The sequence below is a fragment of the Chiloscyllium plagiosum genome, unplaced genomic scaffold (assembly GCF_037043375.1).
Source record: "Chiloscyllium plagiosum isolate Xiang-an unplaced genomic scaffold, Cpla_swu_hap1 HiC_scaffold_30, whole genome shotgun sequence".
Lineage (NCBI taxonomy): Eukaryota > Metazoa > Chordata > Chondrichthyes > Orectolobiformes > Hemiscylliidae > Chiloscyllium > Chiloscyllium plagiosum.
Genome location: NW_028270168.1, coordinates 23,563,573 through 23,580,332, shown reverse-complemented (window position 1 = coordinate 23,580,332; position 16,760 = coordinate 23,563,573). Strand labels below are relative to the sequence as shown.

General features: G+C 47.7%; 1 protein-coding gene across 6 annotated transcripts in view; it reads left to right on the top strand.

Annotated features, from left to right (window-relative positions):
* hivep3b (HIVEP zinc finger 3b) overlaps nt 1–16,760 on the top strand; it is a 399,719-nt gene that overhangs the window by 329,877 nt on the left and 53,082 nt on the right. For all 6 annotated transcript variants that reach the window (XM_087976806.1, XM_043717599.2, XM_087976805.1 and 3 more), the window contains 2 exons: nt 1,980–7,548; nt 9,767–9,912. In XM_087976806.1, coding sequence (XP_087832932.1) covers nt 2,305–7,548; nt 9,767–9,912 — 5,390 coding nt within the window. In that variant the 5' untranslated portion in view covers nt 1,980–2,304. The remainder of the gene's footprint in view (nt 1–1,979; nt 7,549–9,766; nt 9,913–16,760) is intronic.

Sequence of the window (16,760 nt, the reverse complement as noted above, 5' to 3'; positions counted from 1 at the left end):
AAAGTGAGGTCTGCAGATGCTGGAGATCAAAGTTGAAACTTTATTGCTGGAACAGCACAGCAGGTCAGGCAGCATCCAGGGAACAGGAGATTCGACGTTTCGGGCACAGGCCCTTCTTCAGGAATGAGCAGAGAGTGTTCAGCAGGAGAAGATAAAAGGTAGGGAGGAGGGACTTGGAGGAGGGGCGTTGGAAATGTGATAGGTGGAAAGAGGTCAAGGTGAGGGTGATAGGTCGGAGTAGGATGGAGGCGGAGAGGTCAAGAAGAAGACTGCAGGTCAGGAAGGCGGTGCCGGGCTGGAGGGATTCGGCTGAGACAAGGTGGGGGGAGGGGGGGATGAAGAAACTGGTGAAGTCCAAGTTCATCCCCTGTGGTTGGAGAGTTCCCAGTCGGAAGATAAGACGCTCCTCCTCCGACCGTCGCGTTGTTGTGGTTTGGCGGTGGATGAGTCCAATGACCTGCATATCCTCGGTGGAGTGGGAGGGGGAGTTGAAATGCTGTGCTACAGGGTGGTTGGGTTGGTTCGTCCGGGTGGCCCAGAGGTGCTCTCTGAATCGCTCCGCAAGTAGGCGGCCTGTCTCCCCAATATAGAGGAGGCCACACCGGCTGCAGCGGATGCAGTAGATGATGTGGGTGGAGGTGCAGGTGAATCTGTGGCGGATATGGAAGTTTCCTTTGGGGCCTTGGAGAGAAGTGAGGGGGGAGGTGTGGGCGCAAGTGTTGCACCTCCTGCGGTTGCAAGGGAAGGTGCCGGGAGTGGAGGTTGGGTCGGTGGGGGGTGTGGATCTGACAAGGGAGTCGCGGAGGGAGTGGTCTCTACGGAAAGCTGATAGGGGAGGGGAGGGAAATATATCCTTGGTGCTGGGGTCTGTTTGGAGGTGGCGGAAGTGACGGCGGATGATGCGCTGTACATGGAGTTTGGTGGGGTGGTAGGTGAGGACCAGTGGGGTTCTGTCCTGGTGGCGGTTGGAGGGTCGGGGCTCAAGGGCGGAGGAGCGGGAAGTGGAGGAGATGCGGTGGAGGGCACCGTCGACCACGTCGGGGGGGAAATTGCGGTCCTTGAAGAAGGAGGCCATCTGTGTTGTACGTATTTTGAACTGGTCCTCCTGGGAGCAGATGCAGCGGAGACGAAGGAATTGGGAGAATGGGATGGCGTTTTTACAGGGGGCAGGATGGGAGGAGGTGTAGGCCCCAAAGGAAACTTCCATATCCGCCACAGATTCACCTGCACCTCCACCCACATCATCTACTGCATCCGCTGCAGCCGGTGTGGCCTCTTCTATATTGGGGAGACAGGCCGCCTACTTGCGGAGCGATTCAGAGAGCACCTCTGGGCCACCCGGACGAACCAACCCAACCACCCTGTAGCACAGCATTTCAACTCCCCCTCCCACTCCACCGAGGATATGCAGGTCATTGGACTCATCCACCGCCAAACCACAACAACGCGACGGTCGGAGGAGGAGCGTCTTATCTTCCGACTGGGAACCCTCCAACCACAGGGGATGAACTTGGACTTCACCAGTTTCTTCATCCCCCCCTCCCCCCACCTTGTCTCAGCCGAATCCCTCCAGCCCGGCACCGCCTTCCTGACCTGCAGTCTTCTTCTTGACCTCTCCGCCTCCATCCTACTCCGACCTATCACCCTCACCTGACCTCTTTCCACCTATCACATTTCCAACGCCCCTCCTCCAAGTCCCTCCTCCCTACCTTTTATCTTCACCTGCTGAACACTCTCTGCTCATTCCTGAAGAAGGGCCTGTGCCCGAAACGTCGAATCTCCTGTTCCCTGGATGCTGCCTGACCTGCTGTGCTGTTCCAGCAATAAAGTTTCAACTAAAATCTCCTTAAGTCTTGATGAGTCAAACTTTCAGCCAGTGCCTTAGAACATTTCACACAAGTGCAATACAAGTACATGTTGCATTAAAGGATGCGTCATACAAGTGCAATAACTGACTGTCCTTTGTGTTTTGGTTGAAGGAATACAGTCAACTCCAGGCTATAATGGAAGAAAACAGAAGCTGTGAAGAAGGTTCCAGAAAAATGGTTTGGAATGACAATCTCGAAGTTGCATACGATTGATAATTGCCTTCAAAGAAACTCGCCATGAAGTGAACTTTAAATAAATGTCCCTTTTCTTTGCATCAGTTATCAAGCAGGAACACTTTTATCAGCACCGTAACACAATAAACTGTTGCAGCATTCTCAACAAATGCGAGCAGCGCAGGGGTTTGTTGTTTCCTAAAAGACGCAACGTTTAGCAAATGAATCCTGCCAAGCTCCAACGCAATAGTACTTGAAGGTCATGGATCCTGAGCCAAGTGGTGCCCACCAGAAGAGTACAGGAAGGGCTGAACAGAGCCCTTGCAGGACACCGGGCACAGGTGATATCTCTCCCTCCACTGTAAGGTCCACCATTGCCTACCAACCAAGCCAGCTCCATCCTCCAAGAAGCCTTGGTGGTGACGTTGTCCCTCCTCCTCCGTGTTTCTCAGCCCCGCTGCAGCTTCCCACAGGGGAGCGGGCTCACCCACTGACCCCAGGGCCCGAGCAGCCAAAACCCCACCCCTGCAGTTATTCCTTTGAGCAACCGCAACCCGGGCCAGCCCAGCTCCGGCAGCAGCCCATGCCCCCAGTCTTCATGGCCCCAGTAAAGCCGGAGCTCGGTCTGGAGAGACGCTCCTGGCAGCTGTTTGACCCTCGAGGCCCCGTGGCATCGGGCTCTTACGTCCACGGTGGGCTTCCGTCGCACGGCGGGCACCTTCTCCCCTCCCATTGCCCCAAAGAGGACCCTGTCTACAGCCACCAGGTGCCCCTGAAGCAAGACGAGGCACCCAGGAAGGAGAGAAAGCCTCAAAAGCCCGGCAAGTACATCTGCCATTTTTGCGGGCGGCCCTGCGCCAAGCCCAGCGTCCTCCAGAAACACATCCGGTCCCACACGGGCGAGCGCCCTTACCCCTGCCACTCCTGCGGCTTCTCGTTCAAGACAAAGAGCAACTTGTATAAGCATCGCAAGTCCCACGCTCACAAGCTTAAAGCAGGGCTTGTCCCAGGAACCAAGGGGGAGATGTTGGCGGGGACCTCCACTCTGGAGATGGAGAAACTCAGCGGGGACGAGCCGGAGGAGCACACCGAGGGCGATGAAAGCACAGACTCAGAGGACGAGACCGCGGCAATGTCTGCCCACTCGCTCACCGACTTGCCCCCCAAACACAAGCACATTCCAAGCTCCAGCTCCCTCGGTGCCCAGGAACTGAGCCCCAGGCGAGCAAGCTTCACAGCAACTCAGCAGAATGAGACACCATCGCTGGAAGAAGGCTCGCAGGTCTCCGAATCCTCCCTCGATCTTTCCTTCAGCCACAAGCCCGAAGACTCTCACACCATCAAGCAAAAACTGGCACTCCGGCTCAGTGAGAGGAGAAGGGCGCTGGCCGATGAACAGTCCCAGACCTTCCTGAGTCCTGGGAGCAAAGGGAGCACAGAGTCGGGTTATTTCTCCCGCTCGGAAAGCGCAGAGCTGCAAATCAGTCCTCCCCAGGCCAGCGCAAAGTCTTACGCTGAGATCATCCTCGGCAAGTATGGTCGGTACAGTCAGAAAACCTCCATGATAGCAGCAAGTGCCACCCAGAGAATGCAGCCCATGGCCTTGGAAGATAAGCCCAGTTCCCTTTCCTTTTCCCTGCCCAAGGCCCAGATGGAACAGAATGTTATTGAACACATCACCAAGCTCATTACCATCAACGAGGCGGTGGTGGATACCAGTCAAATCGACAGCGTAAAGCCTCGTAGAACCTCACTGTCCAGACGCGGTAGCATTGAGTCTCCAAAGCCAAGTACCTCCAGAGAATCCTTCCAATTTGACATGAAGTTGTTGGGCTCCGATCCCAGTAGACACCCGTTCTCAGCAGCAGCGCGCCATGTCCACAGTGCCACTGAAACAGTGCCTCTGACCAGAAGCAATTCCATGCCTTCTGCGGGCAGTGCCTGTTTCCCGCCAACGTTCAAGGGAAGCTACTCCTTTGACGATAGGATGGCTGACCCTGGGCAGGTCTTCAGCCAGAGCCACGGGCTCGTCTCCCAGCACCGTATGCTGAAGAGGCAGAAGGCCATCGAGTTGCCTTCGGGCATGGAGTACCAGACGGGGGAAGGCGGCTATTCAGCCAAAGAGATGCAGGCACCACCTGGCAGGTCGGGCGAGGAGCAGGAGCCTGAGGAGGGCGATCCCACCAAAAAGACCAAGAAGGGTTCACGGGTGAAGGGGCTGATGTACGAGTGTGACATCTGCGGGGCCCGCTACCGCAAACGGAACAACTACGAAACGCACAAAAAGTATTACTGTTCGGAACTGCAGGCCCCAAGGTCCAGGCCGTACCTGGCTCACATTCCTCGAGAAAGCCAACGCGGAGCTCTACCTCACGACATGCAGCCACAGATGGTGCACTACAAGCTACGTCCATCACTAGAGCTCACACCAGCGAGGAAGAGGAGGAAAGAGAAGAGCCTTGGGGATGACGAGGAGCCGCCGGGTGACTACAGCAGCCGATCAGCCCCTGTCATGGTGCCCAGCGTGCCATCCAGTGTCGGCACTGCTCCCCCCGGCTCGGCACCTCTGTCATCTCAGGCTGCTGGCAGCCCGTCAGGATTGGCCCACCCTGGAGCCAGGGGTGAGGCCACAGAAGCAGGCTTGGAGCTGGGCATCGGAGCTGGGCCCACGTCGACGGAAACTCAGGTCCTGGGTTCGGACAGCAGCAGCAAAAGAGCGACCGCAAAAGAGATCTCTGTGATCCAGCACACCAATGCTCTCAGCAGGCCGAGTTCTTTCGAGAAGTCCGAATCTCTTGAGCACCTCAGCAGCGTGAGCTCCCAAGAAACCCTATCAGTTGAGTATCCGTCGCAGTCGGTGGGGGCAGAACCAAATTGGCACTCTGTCCCTCAACATCCTCGCCATCACCATCACCACCATCACCATCCCTTACAAGCCCGTCTGGTCCGGCAACGCAAAATCCAAGTCCCTGAAATTCTTGTGACCGAAGAGCCGGATAAATCGGAGAGGGACAAGGAGGCGGCCGTGAAAGAGCCAGAGAGAGCCCCCGAGGAGTTCCAGTGGCCTCAGAGAAGTCAAACCCTCTCGCAGTTCCCGACAGAGAAACTGCCGCCCAAAAAGAAGAGGTTGCGCTTGGCCGAGATGTCGCAGTCTTCGGGAGAATCGAGCTTTGAGTCCGTCACGCTGGCGAGGAGCCCGAGTCAAGAGAGCAGTATCTCGCACGGTTCCAGCCACTCGGCGTCGTTTGAAAGGGAAGAGCATTGCAAGCCAGGGGAAGCCTCCTCATTAAAGGAAGGGGCCGGGCCGCTGTCGGAGATCCATGCCAGGCCCCCGGGCTCTCACATGCTGACCGTGCCCGCTCATTACCATCACCAACGTGAAATGAGGCGGTCCTCGTCCGAACAAGCCTCCAGTGGGCAACCCCCTTCAGAAACACCTGAAATCCGCAGCAAGTCCTTCGATTATGGGAGCCTGTCCTCCGAATCGTCCTCCGGCCCAAAACTGGCCTCCCCTTTGAAAGAGCGGAGAAGGTGTTTCTTGGTACGCCAGACCTCATTGAGTGGGTACGGCGAATCTGAGCAAGAGGCCAAATCCAGTTCAAACCAAGAGAAACCCGAACAAGCCCACGTTCCTGGCAAATCTTCTGTTCACGGGCTAAGTTCTCGTTATCATTCTCCCCCTCCCCCGCCATTGCCTCACTCCTGCCAGCCCAGCGTTTCCCAGCTGCCATCTGATGCTGCCCAACTGTTTTACACCCAACCACCAACCGAGGCCTTCCAAGTGTTTCAGCAGCCATTACCACAAGCAGGGCAGCAGCAGAAGCAATACCAGCAGCAGCAGCTCTCTCCCTTCCCAGCTCCACACCACCTTCAACAGCAAGGGCAGATATCATCGCTGCTGCCATCGCTGGTGATGCCAGAGGTGCTTTCAACTCCTGTAGCCCTGCCTCACGTCCCCTATCCTCTGTTTGCATCACCGCAGCTGCCCGTTCGACAAGCCCAATTGCAGGCCTCCCAACAGCTGCTACAGCAGCCTGTCGAGTTGTCTGTTCATCCTGCGTCGCTGCTGCACAGACAGCGATTGGCTCCCTCATCCACTTCACAAGCTGCCTACCTGCCATTGCACTCGCAGCTTGCCTTTCAGCTGCAAGCAGAAACCGGAGGTCATTTCAGGGAGCAGAAACACCCATCACATCTGTCTCCCCCGGTCCGCGTTCCTTCTTGCTCACCACCTTTCCCTTCTCAGTCCGAGTACAGTTCAGCCGGCGCCGTCCACTCTTCAGCCATCTCCTCTCCAGGCACTGCGTCATTGTCAGCATCACAGCCCTCGGTCACTGAATTTCCTGAGCTCCTGCAGCCTGTGGTGTCACTTGTAGTGCCCGTCAGGGTCCAGACCCATATGCCAACCTATGGCAGTGCCATGTACACGACTCTGTCACAAATGTTGGTGACGCAGTCAGCAGAAAGTCCTTCTGCAGTGGTCATTTGCAGAGTGGAAGATTGCAAGCCCAAAGGTACCCTTGTATGTACTGAAGCCATGCAGGGTCTGGGGCTCGATTTGTCACAGATGATTGCTAGCCACCATAGAGATCTGTTCCAATCGCCATACTTAAGAATACCATTTCCCATGACAGAAAGAAAGGGTTATATACCACTCACATCACCAACAGAAGGCATGTGTGGTACAGACAGTTACCAGACCACCATTGGGGGAAGCAAACGAATGTTGTCTCCAGCAGGTAGCTTAGAATTGACCATGGAGACCCAACAACAGAAACGTGTGAAGGAGGAAGAGATTGAAGAGAGCACTGAACCAGTTAAACATTTAAGCGTAATGCATTCAAGGGCGGAGGATGCTACAAGACGACAGAAACCTCAGCTGCCAAGACAACAACTGAGTGAGTCAACGGCCTCATCGACACAAACCTCCCAAGAGTGGGACTCCAGTGCAAAACAGACTCTGCCCCTCCCACAGTTCTCCCTTCAGTCACCTGGAACATCAGAGGTATACAAACCCTGGCCCGTACACCAATACGGAAATAAACCGCTTTTAGGGCCAGTGAAGAAGGAAGATACTCAGGAGCCTGTCCGAGAGAGACCCCCAGTCCATGCGCAAGAGCTCCAGCAACCTCCCACCAGCACTTTACTTGAGCCACCCACCTGTCCCAGCCCTGCAAAGCCAAGCACCTATCTGACAGATGTTAGTGACATCCAACAGGTCCTACACTTCCCGAGCCTCCATACAACGACTAATGTCAGTTGGTGCTACCTGAAGTACACCAAGCCAAATCCCGTGCAGCAAACTGACCGAAGATCTTCAGTGTATGCCAGTTGGTGTATCAGCCTGTACAATCCCAACCTACCTGGCATGTCGACCAAGCTAAGCCTTGCACTCCTGAAATCAAAGCAGAAAACCAGCAAGGAAATCTACACCATGGCTGCAGTTCCACGGCGAGAGGCAGGAAAACTAGTCCCATCAAACACCAGGAAACTCCGAGTTAGCGAGGTAAGGTTAACATGAGACACATCTTTGATGTTAACACTGTGTGGTAATAGGTCCATTAAGAGGAACAGATATAAATAGTCAGCAAACAGACAGATATAAGCCACATTATTTGGATGGGCTTTAAAAAGGAACCTAAATCTTTTGCAATTGGGACTTAATGTGAATTTTGTGGTTTTCTTTTCTTTTTCTCATAAAACCTCTGAACGTTACTGATTTTGTTCTGACCCAAATAGTTACAAATTGTTTAAGCAACAGTTTGACAGGCACTCTCATAGAATCATACCTTGCAGACTATATCCCAAAAAACACTATTACTGTCATGGTTATGTCTTGTCCCACCAGGATGACAGGCCCAATAGAGAATAGACAGTCAGAGGGGAGTTGCCCCGAAAATCCTCAACATTGACTTTGGACCCCACAAAGTCTCATTGCATCAGACCAAACGTGGTTAAGGCAGCCTTCTGCTGATTTCCACATAACACAACCTCCCCCTCTCCTAGACTGATCAATCAATGTTCTTCCATGTTGAACATCATTTGCAGAAAGCACAGAGGGTGGAGAAGACATTGAAGGTACTTTTAGTGGGAACTTTAATGACATTGTCTGAGTGACTCAACTGCATCACTACTGACTGAACTGGGTGAGTCTTAAATGACATAACTGCTATACTGGGTGTGGCAGTATTCAAATAAACTAACAAGAAGGAGAAACATACTTGATGTCATCCTCACCAATCTCCCTGCTCTAGATGTATCTGTCCATGACTGTATTGACTGGAGTGACTATTACATAGTTTCATCTTCAATATGAGGCTACTTTTCAGTGTAATGCATGCCACTACCATTGCGCTGACTTCAAACAGATCTACTCAGTTAAGACTGAGCATCCATGAAGCACTGTGGGCCATCAGCAGAATTCTACTCGAGCACAATCTGCAACTTCATGGCCTGATTATATCTCCTTAGACCATCAAGTTGGGTGATCAACCCTGGTTCAAAGAAAAATACAAGAGGTTTTGCCAGGACCATCAAAAGGTCAAAAATGAAGGTGTTTGCAGTTGATCACACAACATTCAGCACTATTCATGACTAATGATACCGAAACGGTTTGTGAGCAAATGCAACAAGACCTGGGCAATATTCAGGCTTAGGCTATAAGTTCCAAGTAAAATTCATGGTACACAAGTACCAAACAATGACCATTTCCAAAGAAGAATCTGATTATTGCCACTTGCCTTTTCAATGGCATTTCCATCACTGAAACCCTCATTACCAATATCCTGAGAGCTACCATTGAGCACGTTAGACTAACCATGTATATACAGTGGCCTCAGAAGCACATCAGAGACTGAGAATTCCACAGTGAGTAATCAACCTCCTAAAAGCGGTTTACCATTGACTTCTCAAAAGCAGCCAGTGATGGGCAATAAATGCTGATGCATCCAGCAAAGTTCAGAAACACACGAATGAATTCTTTTGAATAAAAGCTCCATAGCCTCACCACAAATTCCACCCTTTTTTTCTGGCCACTGATTCAGTCATAAGTTGGTTTTTCCACAACCTCAAAGTCAATGCACCCAATGCATACTGGAGCCTTGGTTAATGCATATATTTAGTTTTCAGTGACTGGGTGTTCAGTACTGAACATTCAATGCAGTAAGCGAGGGCTGACCAATGCATTTAATTTAATCTCTGGTGACTGGCATTCCACTATTTTGATGACAATTTACCAAACATTTGCTATTTTTTTCTTTCATGGGATGGGGGCATTGCTGATGAGAACAATATTTGTTCTCCATTTGTATTGTCCTTGAATCAAGTGGCTCGTTGGACAATCCAGGGGACAGTGAAGAGTTAGTCACAATGCTATGGATCTTGATTCACATGTAAGCCAGTAGATTGCCTTCTCTCAAGGACATTAGTGAAGGAGTTAGGTTTTTTACAACAACCAGTGATGGTTTCATGATCATCATTAGTAAAACCTGTGTTCAATTCTATTTTTTTTAAGCTCCGTCAGTTGGATTTGAACCTTAAGAATTAGCCTGAGCCTTTGATTTACTGGTTCAGTGACATTACCACTACACCACCATCTCTGTAACAACCTGTTTAGACATTAACGGTTACAAGGCTGCAATTACTCCCAGACCTCTCTTGTGTGGTGATAGCAAACATATTACCCACAATTGTACTAATTATGCAATTCGAATCTTCCTGCACAGATCCATACACCTACCCCGCTTCCTGGTGATGGGAGAAAAGAAGTCTGCAAATTAGAGAAAGAAGAAGAAAGGAGGGAGAAACATGAAGATGAATCCTCAACACCCAAGAGACTGGAACCAACTAGAATTAAGATTTTTGAAGGAGGGTAAGAGCAGTATTCTAACATATCTACAATATTGCTCTGAAGTGTCCTTTTCTGTTGAAGTAGTTTGCCTGGGGAATTTATCACTTTAGTGACAAGTATTATTAGAATGGTAAAAAAACTTTGAGGTGAATCTTCTCTTCCCCACCCCACCACTACTGAGTCAAAAAAGGTACAAATGTTTAAGCAATTATTTTATTTGACACAAAACTTGAGATACTTGCACTGCAACTTGGCATTGAAGGTGCTTCAAGTAAGAGAGGTAATCACCAATGTTTCTGGAGTTAAAATGAATTGACAGACACAGTGAAACTTGGGTTAAAATACCTTCTGTTCATATTTTTGATATCATTAATGGACACTAGTATTAGAATAGCATAAAAAAAACACAGAAGCTGCATCTAAAAACTGGATGTTTATCATTCTTGCTGAGCACGTGTTTAAAATGAGGCATTTGCAAATTGTTCTCATGTTGGCATCATTCATCTCATCCCATATCCAGTTTTTAAACAAGCATTTATGGTCCTGGTTGCAGGTTGCTCATGATCAGTGCAATTAATTGATATTGTTATCCTGAAACAGTGAGCAAGTTCCCATATTCTACTCGATCAGATCTCGAAACCCTCTCGGCTTAAAAGACATACAATTCCAGAAATGTATCTATAAATTCATAAAATTTAAACCAGACACCAAAGGCCTAATATTTAGGTACTAATTATGCAATTCAAATCTTTCTGCACAGATCCATATACCTACCCTGCTTCCCGGTGATGGGAGAAAAGTAGTCTGCAAAATACAGAAGTTCCATTTGTTTCACAAACATTTTTATTTGTTCATTGGATTTGGGCATCACTGGGTAGACTAGCATTTATTGCCAATCATGAATTACCCAAGGGTGATGGCCATCCGCCTTCATGAATCACTAAGTCCATGAAATATATATGCATCTGCCATGCTATTATGGAAAGAACTCCTGTCAATGAAGGGGCAGTGATATGGTTCCAAATCAAGACAGTATGTTCTAGATGGTACCTTGTATGTGAAAGTGAGGACTGCAGATGCTGGAGATCAGAGGCTAGATTAGAGCGATGCTGGAAAAGCACAGCAGATCTCTTTGTGTGTGCCATAGTTCAGTATTCTTCTTAGTCTCGTGTACATTCAGTTTCAGTTTCAGCCAGACAACAATAGGCGGTGGGTATTTGAGGTAGTACAGGACTGGCTAACTTCAATCACTGGTAGTCTCCCATAATATTTCACCCCTGTTTAGCTGTGCAGTCACCCAACAGCATTGAACAAATTTTACAAACTGTCTACATTTACAAGGGAAGCAATGTACTTGTGTTAATTGTGCATGGCAATCTCTGCACCTGTTTTCACATTTTAAGCAAATTTTGTGGTCTGCAGATTTCTTTGGCAGTTTAGAACTTGAACCTGCCGGCGAGTCTTTGGGAGGGAACCCTGCAACTTAACATTTGCCATTTCTGTTCAAGAGGCCTGGCCTAATAACTGTATAAGCTGCCACAATGGAAGCGCAGGGGAAAAGTGGCAGTTAACTTGCGTGGCATTTATTCCAGTGCAGCTTTGAGAAAGCCGCAAGAACCTTTGCGTTGTAATGTGATTGGGTCAGGAATCCAAATCGCAAACTCCCTGGAAATGCCCTGGGGTAGCTTTAATGCATCAAAAGTCTTCGGGAACAATCATCCTTCAATATCCTACGAAACCAACTGCAGCAGAATGATTTGATCAATGAGATGAGTTGATGCAAAAATCCTCCTAGTGACTCTTACTAATTTGACAATTCTCAACTTGTTAAACTGTAATAATTTACTCATTTGGGCTTTTTTGATCTCCAGTTCACCACTTCTTTCAACTTGTTACTTCTATCTCCTGAACACTCGCTGTGAGCTGGAAGCACTGTAACACAGAGCTCAGAGATGGAGGGAAGCAGTGAGTTGTTTGCAGGAAAGACAAGTGCTGAGTGATAGCTTCAGACTTCAGAAGCCGATCTGAGTGAACTGTGGCTGTTAAGTCCACCTGATTAATCATCTCCAGCTTGGCTCTCATCTGTAAATTTCCTGTCTTTGAGGAGTTTACTAGTACTTTACCTATGGGCTAAAGTGGCAGCAAACCACATTTAACCATCATGGTGTGCATAGCTGTAATATTGAAGTGCATGGTACTTGATGGATTGTTATGTGATTGGACAGGCATTCATCTTAAAGGGAACACTGCCCCATAGTTAATGATAGAAGAGCAAGGTATGGTAAAATGACAAAGTCAATCATTTCAGCTGGAACTTGCCATTTAGAAGCAGTTAGAACAGTCCTGTAATTCAGAGATCACTACAATTGATTTATTTCAAGTGAAGCCAAAAGAACAAATAAGCAATTAAACTTTAAATTACTTTGGACCTGGATTAGTGGTGAGCAACATTGCAAGAGGACATTAAGTATATTATAATAAAGACTAAACTAAAACAAATAACTATGGTTGCTGGAAATCTGAAACAAAAACAGAAATTGCTGGAGGAACTCAGCGGGTCTGGTCGCATCTGTGGAGAGTAAGCAGTCAGTGGACTCAAAATGAAGACTCTGCTTTCTGTCCACAGATGCTGTCACACCTGCTGAGTTTCTACAGCAATTTGTTTTTGTTAAAGACCATAAGGCTGACTTGTGCAAACACATATTAGTAGTACCTCTAGTCATATGTACTCCAGAGAATGTGGATGACCTAACTGTTCAAACATGAAAAAAAAAGCAAAGATCCTGAAAATCAGAAACAAAAACAGAAATTGCTGGAAAAAATGAGCAGGTCTGGCAGCATCTGTGGAGAGAAAGCAGAGTTGACATTTGGGGTCCAGTGACCCTTCTTCAGAGCTGATTAACTGTTTGTTTATTTCCTGTTTGTGTAAGTTATTATTGAAGAGATAATCTTCACTGTGTTAGTATTTCATTAAGCACAGTCAGGCCAGTTTCTTTACATTCTCTGCACTTCTGATTCACTAATTATTTAAACAACAGGGAGGATTAGAGATTGTCCAAATCTTTGGCTGGGTGAGAATTCCATTGAAAGCATATCATTCAGACAATTGCTCTGTCAGTGTGATGCTGTGGACATGGTCCTTGATTTTGAGCTTTCATGAAATGTCTACTGATTGTCGTGTGTGTCTTTGTGTGTGTATATGTACGTGGCTGTGTGCATATACATACGTGTAAGTATTAGGCCCACACTATCTTCCACTGAAGACGTCACTATTTGGAAGATGGACATGACCTTTAAAGGTCAAGTTGCTAATGATAGATCAGAAGGATTTGCTTGAATGTCAGCAATGATTCTGTGTTCTATGTCAAACGTTCATTTGGATTTTAAGGATCTTGGACACTTCTGTCACCAAATGAGATTGCAGTATTCACTTTAAAGTATTATAGCATGATTACTGGCTAGAAAGCTGAATTTCCTAGTATTTAAAGTAATGAGTGCGTCCACAAAGGTAACATTAGATGAACTGATGATTTGCCCAATGAAGTGTAACATTGGTTGGCTGCAATGACATTTGGCACGGATTTGAACTGCTGCCCTGAGGGCTACTGTTAAATTGATAACTGATTTATTTGCATGGATTAATGTGCTTAAAATATTGACAGGATTTCATCCATTTACTGTTGGTATCACTCAGCAGCCAGATTAGTATAACCTAGACAGTTGCTCCAGTGTCATTTGGAGGATGTACTCACTGAAATTGCAGTCTTTTTGGTGATACAGGAAACTAAGTTTGAGGCCAGGTGCCAAGTTGAAGGTTTTCAAAAAAATCCTGAGGAAAATGTATTTGTCTCTACTTTTAGCAGTAAATCAAATAATCTTATTAGTGCTTGTCATGGAGTTTTTATAGCACAGAAAATGGCCTTCAGCCCATCACGTCTGTGCCGTTGATCAAACATCCATCTGCTCTTGTCTCATGATTCCGCACTTGGTCCATAGCCTTGTATGCGATTGGTATTTCAAGAGTTCATCTAAATAGTTCCTCAATGCCCTGGGGTTCCTGTGTCCACCACCCTTTCCATGCCGTGAGTGTCAGTTACCCACAGCTCTCGGTGGGAAGAATCTTTTCTCAAATTCCTCCTAAACCTCCTGCAACAGGGTAGCTCTGTGTTTGGAACTGCTGCCTCGCAGTGCCAGGGGACCAGGTTTGGTTCCACCTCGAGTGACTGTGTGGAGTTTGCACGTTCTCCCCCATGGGTCTGCGTGGCTTTTCTATGGGTGCTCCGGTTTCCACCTGCAGTGCAAAGCTGCACAGACCAGGTGGATTAGCCATGGGAAATGCAGGGTTACAGGGATAGGGTTGGAGGGTGTGGGTGGGAGGTGTAAGGGGAATGGCGGGTGGGGGGAGGTGGGTGGCATGGATCTGGGAGGAATACAATGCAGAAGGTCAGTGTGGACTCAGTCAGCTGGATAACCTGCTTCCACCATGTCGGGATTCTATGAGAAAGGGTCTGTTTTGGAACTACAGGTCCATATCCCTGTTTAGTCTTTACATGTGTTGCCTCTTATATAACTTAACGTCATCTGATCATTGCAATCTTCAATTCCTTTCTCCCTCATGCACTTATGTAACTTTTGCTTAACTCTATAGCACAATAACATAGAACAATACAGCACAGAACAGGCCCTTCGGCCCTCGATGTTACGCCAATCTGTGTACTAATCTAAGCCCATCCCCCTACATTATCCCATCATCATCCATGTGCTTATCCAAGGATTGTTTAAATCTCCTTAATGTGGCTGAGTTAACTACATTGGCAGGTATGGCATTCCACGCCCCTATCACTCTCTGAGTAAAGAACCTGCCTCTGACATCTGTCTTAAATCTATCACTCCTCAATTTGCAGCTATGCCCCCTCGCACAAGCTGATGTCATCATCCTAGGAAAAAGAATTTCACTGTCTATTTTATATTATCTAATGCTCTGATCATCTTGTATGTCTCTATCAAATACCCTCTTAGCCGCCTTGTTTCCAATGAGAAAGACCCAAATGTCTCAACATTTCCTCATAAGACCTTCCTTCCAGACCAGGCAATATCCTGGTAAATCTCCTCTGCACCTTTTCCAATGCTTCCAAATCCTTCCTGTAATGGGGTTACCAGAGCTGTACTCCATTCCAAGTGAGGCCCCACTAGCATTTTGTATAGTTGCAGCGTGACACTACAGCTCTGGAACTCAATCCCTCTACCAATAAAACCTAACACACCATATGCCTTCTTATCATCACTATCAACCTGGTGGCAACTTTCCGGGATCTATGTACATGGACTCCAAGATCCCTCTGCACATCCACAGACCAAGAATTTTCCATTGACCCAGTATTCTGCCTTCCTGTTATCTTTCCCAAAGTGAATCACCTTACATTTAGCTGCATTGAACTCCATTTGCCACCTCTCAGCCCAGTTCTGCAGTTTATCCAAGTCCCCCTGCAACCTGTAACGTTCTTCCACACTGTCCACTACTCCACTACTCCACTAACTTTAGTGTCATCTGCAAACTTTCTAACCCATCCACCTATCCACCTCAGTCATTTATAAAAATGACAAACAGCAGTGTCCCAATCCAGATCCCTGTGGCACACCACTAGTAACCAGACTCCAGGTTGAATATTTCCCATCAACCACCACTCACTGCCTTCTTTCAGAAAGCCAGTTTCTAATCCAAACTGCTAAATCAACCTCAATACCATGTCTCTGCATTTTCTCCATCGGCTTACCACGTGGAATCCTTTCAAAGGCTTTACTGAAGTCCATGTACACCACGTCAACAGCCCTACCCTCATCCACATGCTTGGTCACCTTCTCAAAAAACTCAATGAGATTTATGAGGCATGACCTGCCCTTGATGAAACCATGTTGACTATCTGCAATCAAATTGTTGCTTGCTAGATGATTGTAAATTCTATCTCTTATAATCTTTTCCAAAACTATCTATGCTTTTCATGAAAAGGAAGGATTTAGAGTGTTATGGGTCAAGTGCTGGCAAATGGGACTAGATTAATTTGGGATATGTGGTCAGCATGGACAAGTTGGGGCAAAGGGTCCGTTTCCGTGCTGTGCATCTCCATGACTCTATGACCTCCACTGTGCGAGGTAGCAAATTTCACATTCTTACCAGTCTCTACATTTCTGTATTCTTCTGAATAGCAAAACTTCTCCTGTTTTCCTTATTGAATTGATTATTGACTTTATTAACTTTATGGCCACCTGTTTTGGTCTCTCTCACAACCGGAAATATCATCAAAAACAAGTTCAGGCCCACAGAGTTTTAAAATTAGATTTAAAATGAGTAGTTTGTAAGGGAGTTTGTCAGGCACCCAGGTGGCGTGGTGCTTTGATCATTTCCTGACTCGGAAACTGAAGTTGTGTGTTTGGACTGCTCTGAGCGAGCAAGGTATGTCATCGAAGCAGGGAAATCTACCCACAAACAGTGACGGGACTTTTGGCAAAACCACACTGTAGTAGAGGGAAACACAACATTATGAAGGGAAATTCTGAAAGTGTTTGTGTTTCACTTTTTTCCTGTTTGGCTAGCGACAGGAACGCGCTGTCGGGTTAGCAGTCCTTATTTAATATCATTTCTCCTGGGGGTTCTGCTGGTTGTAAAAGCTCTTCCTGCTCCAGGATGGGATCAGCAGATAATTAAAATTGATTAATGGGCGAACACGCAGCTTGATATCCCACCATGCAATGGGCAGATCACAGAATTGGCTCTGTCTTGCCGTCTCCAACCCTTGTTCCCATGAAGCAAGAAGCGGTCAGAAAGCAAAGATCACTTCATCTAATCCATTGTTGTGTTCACTTCTAAGAGC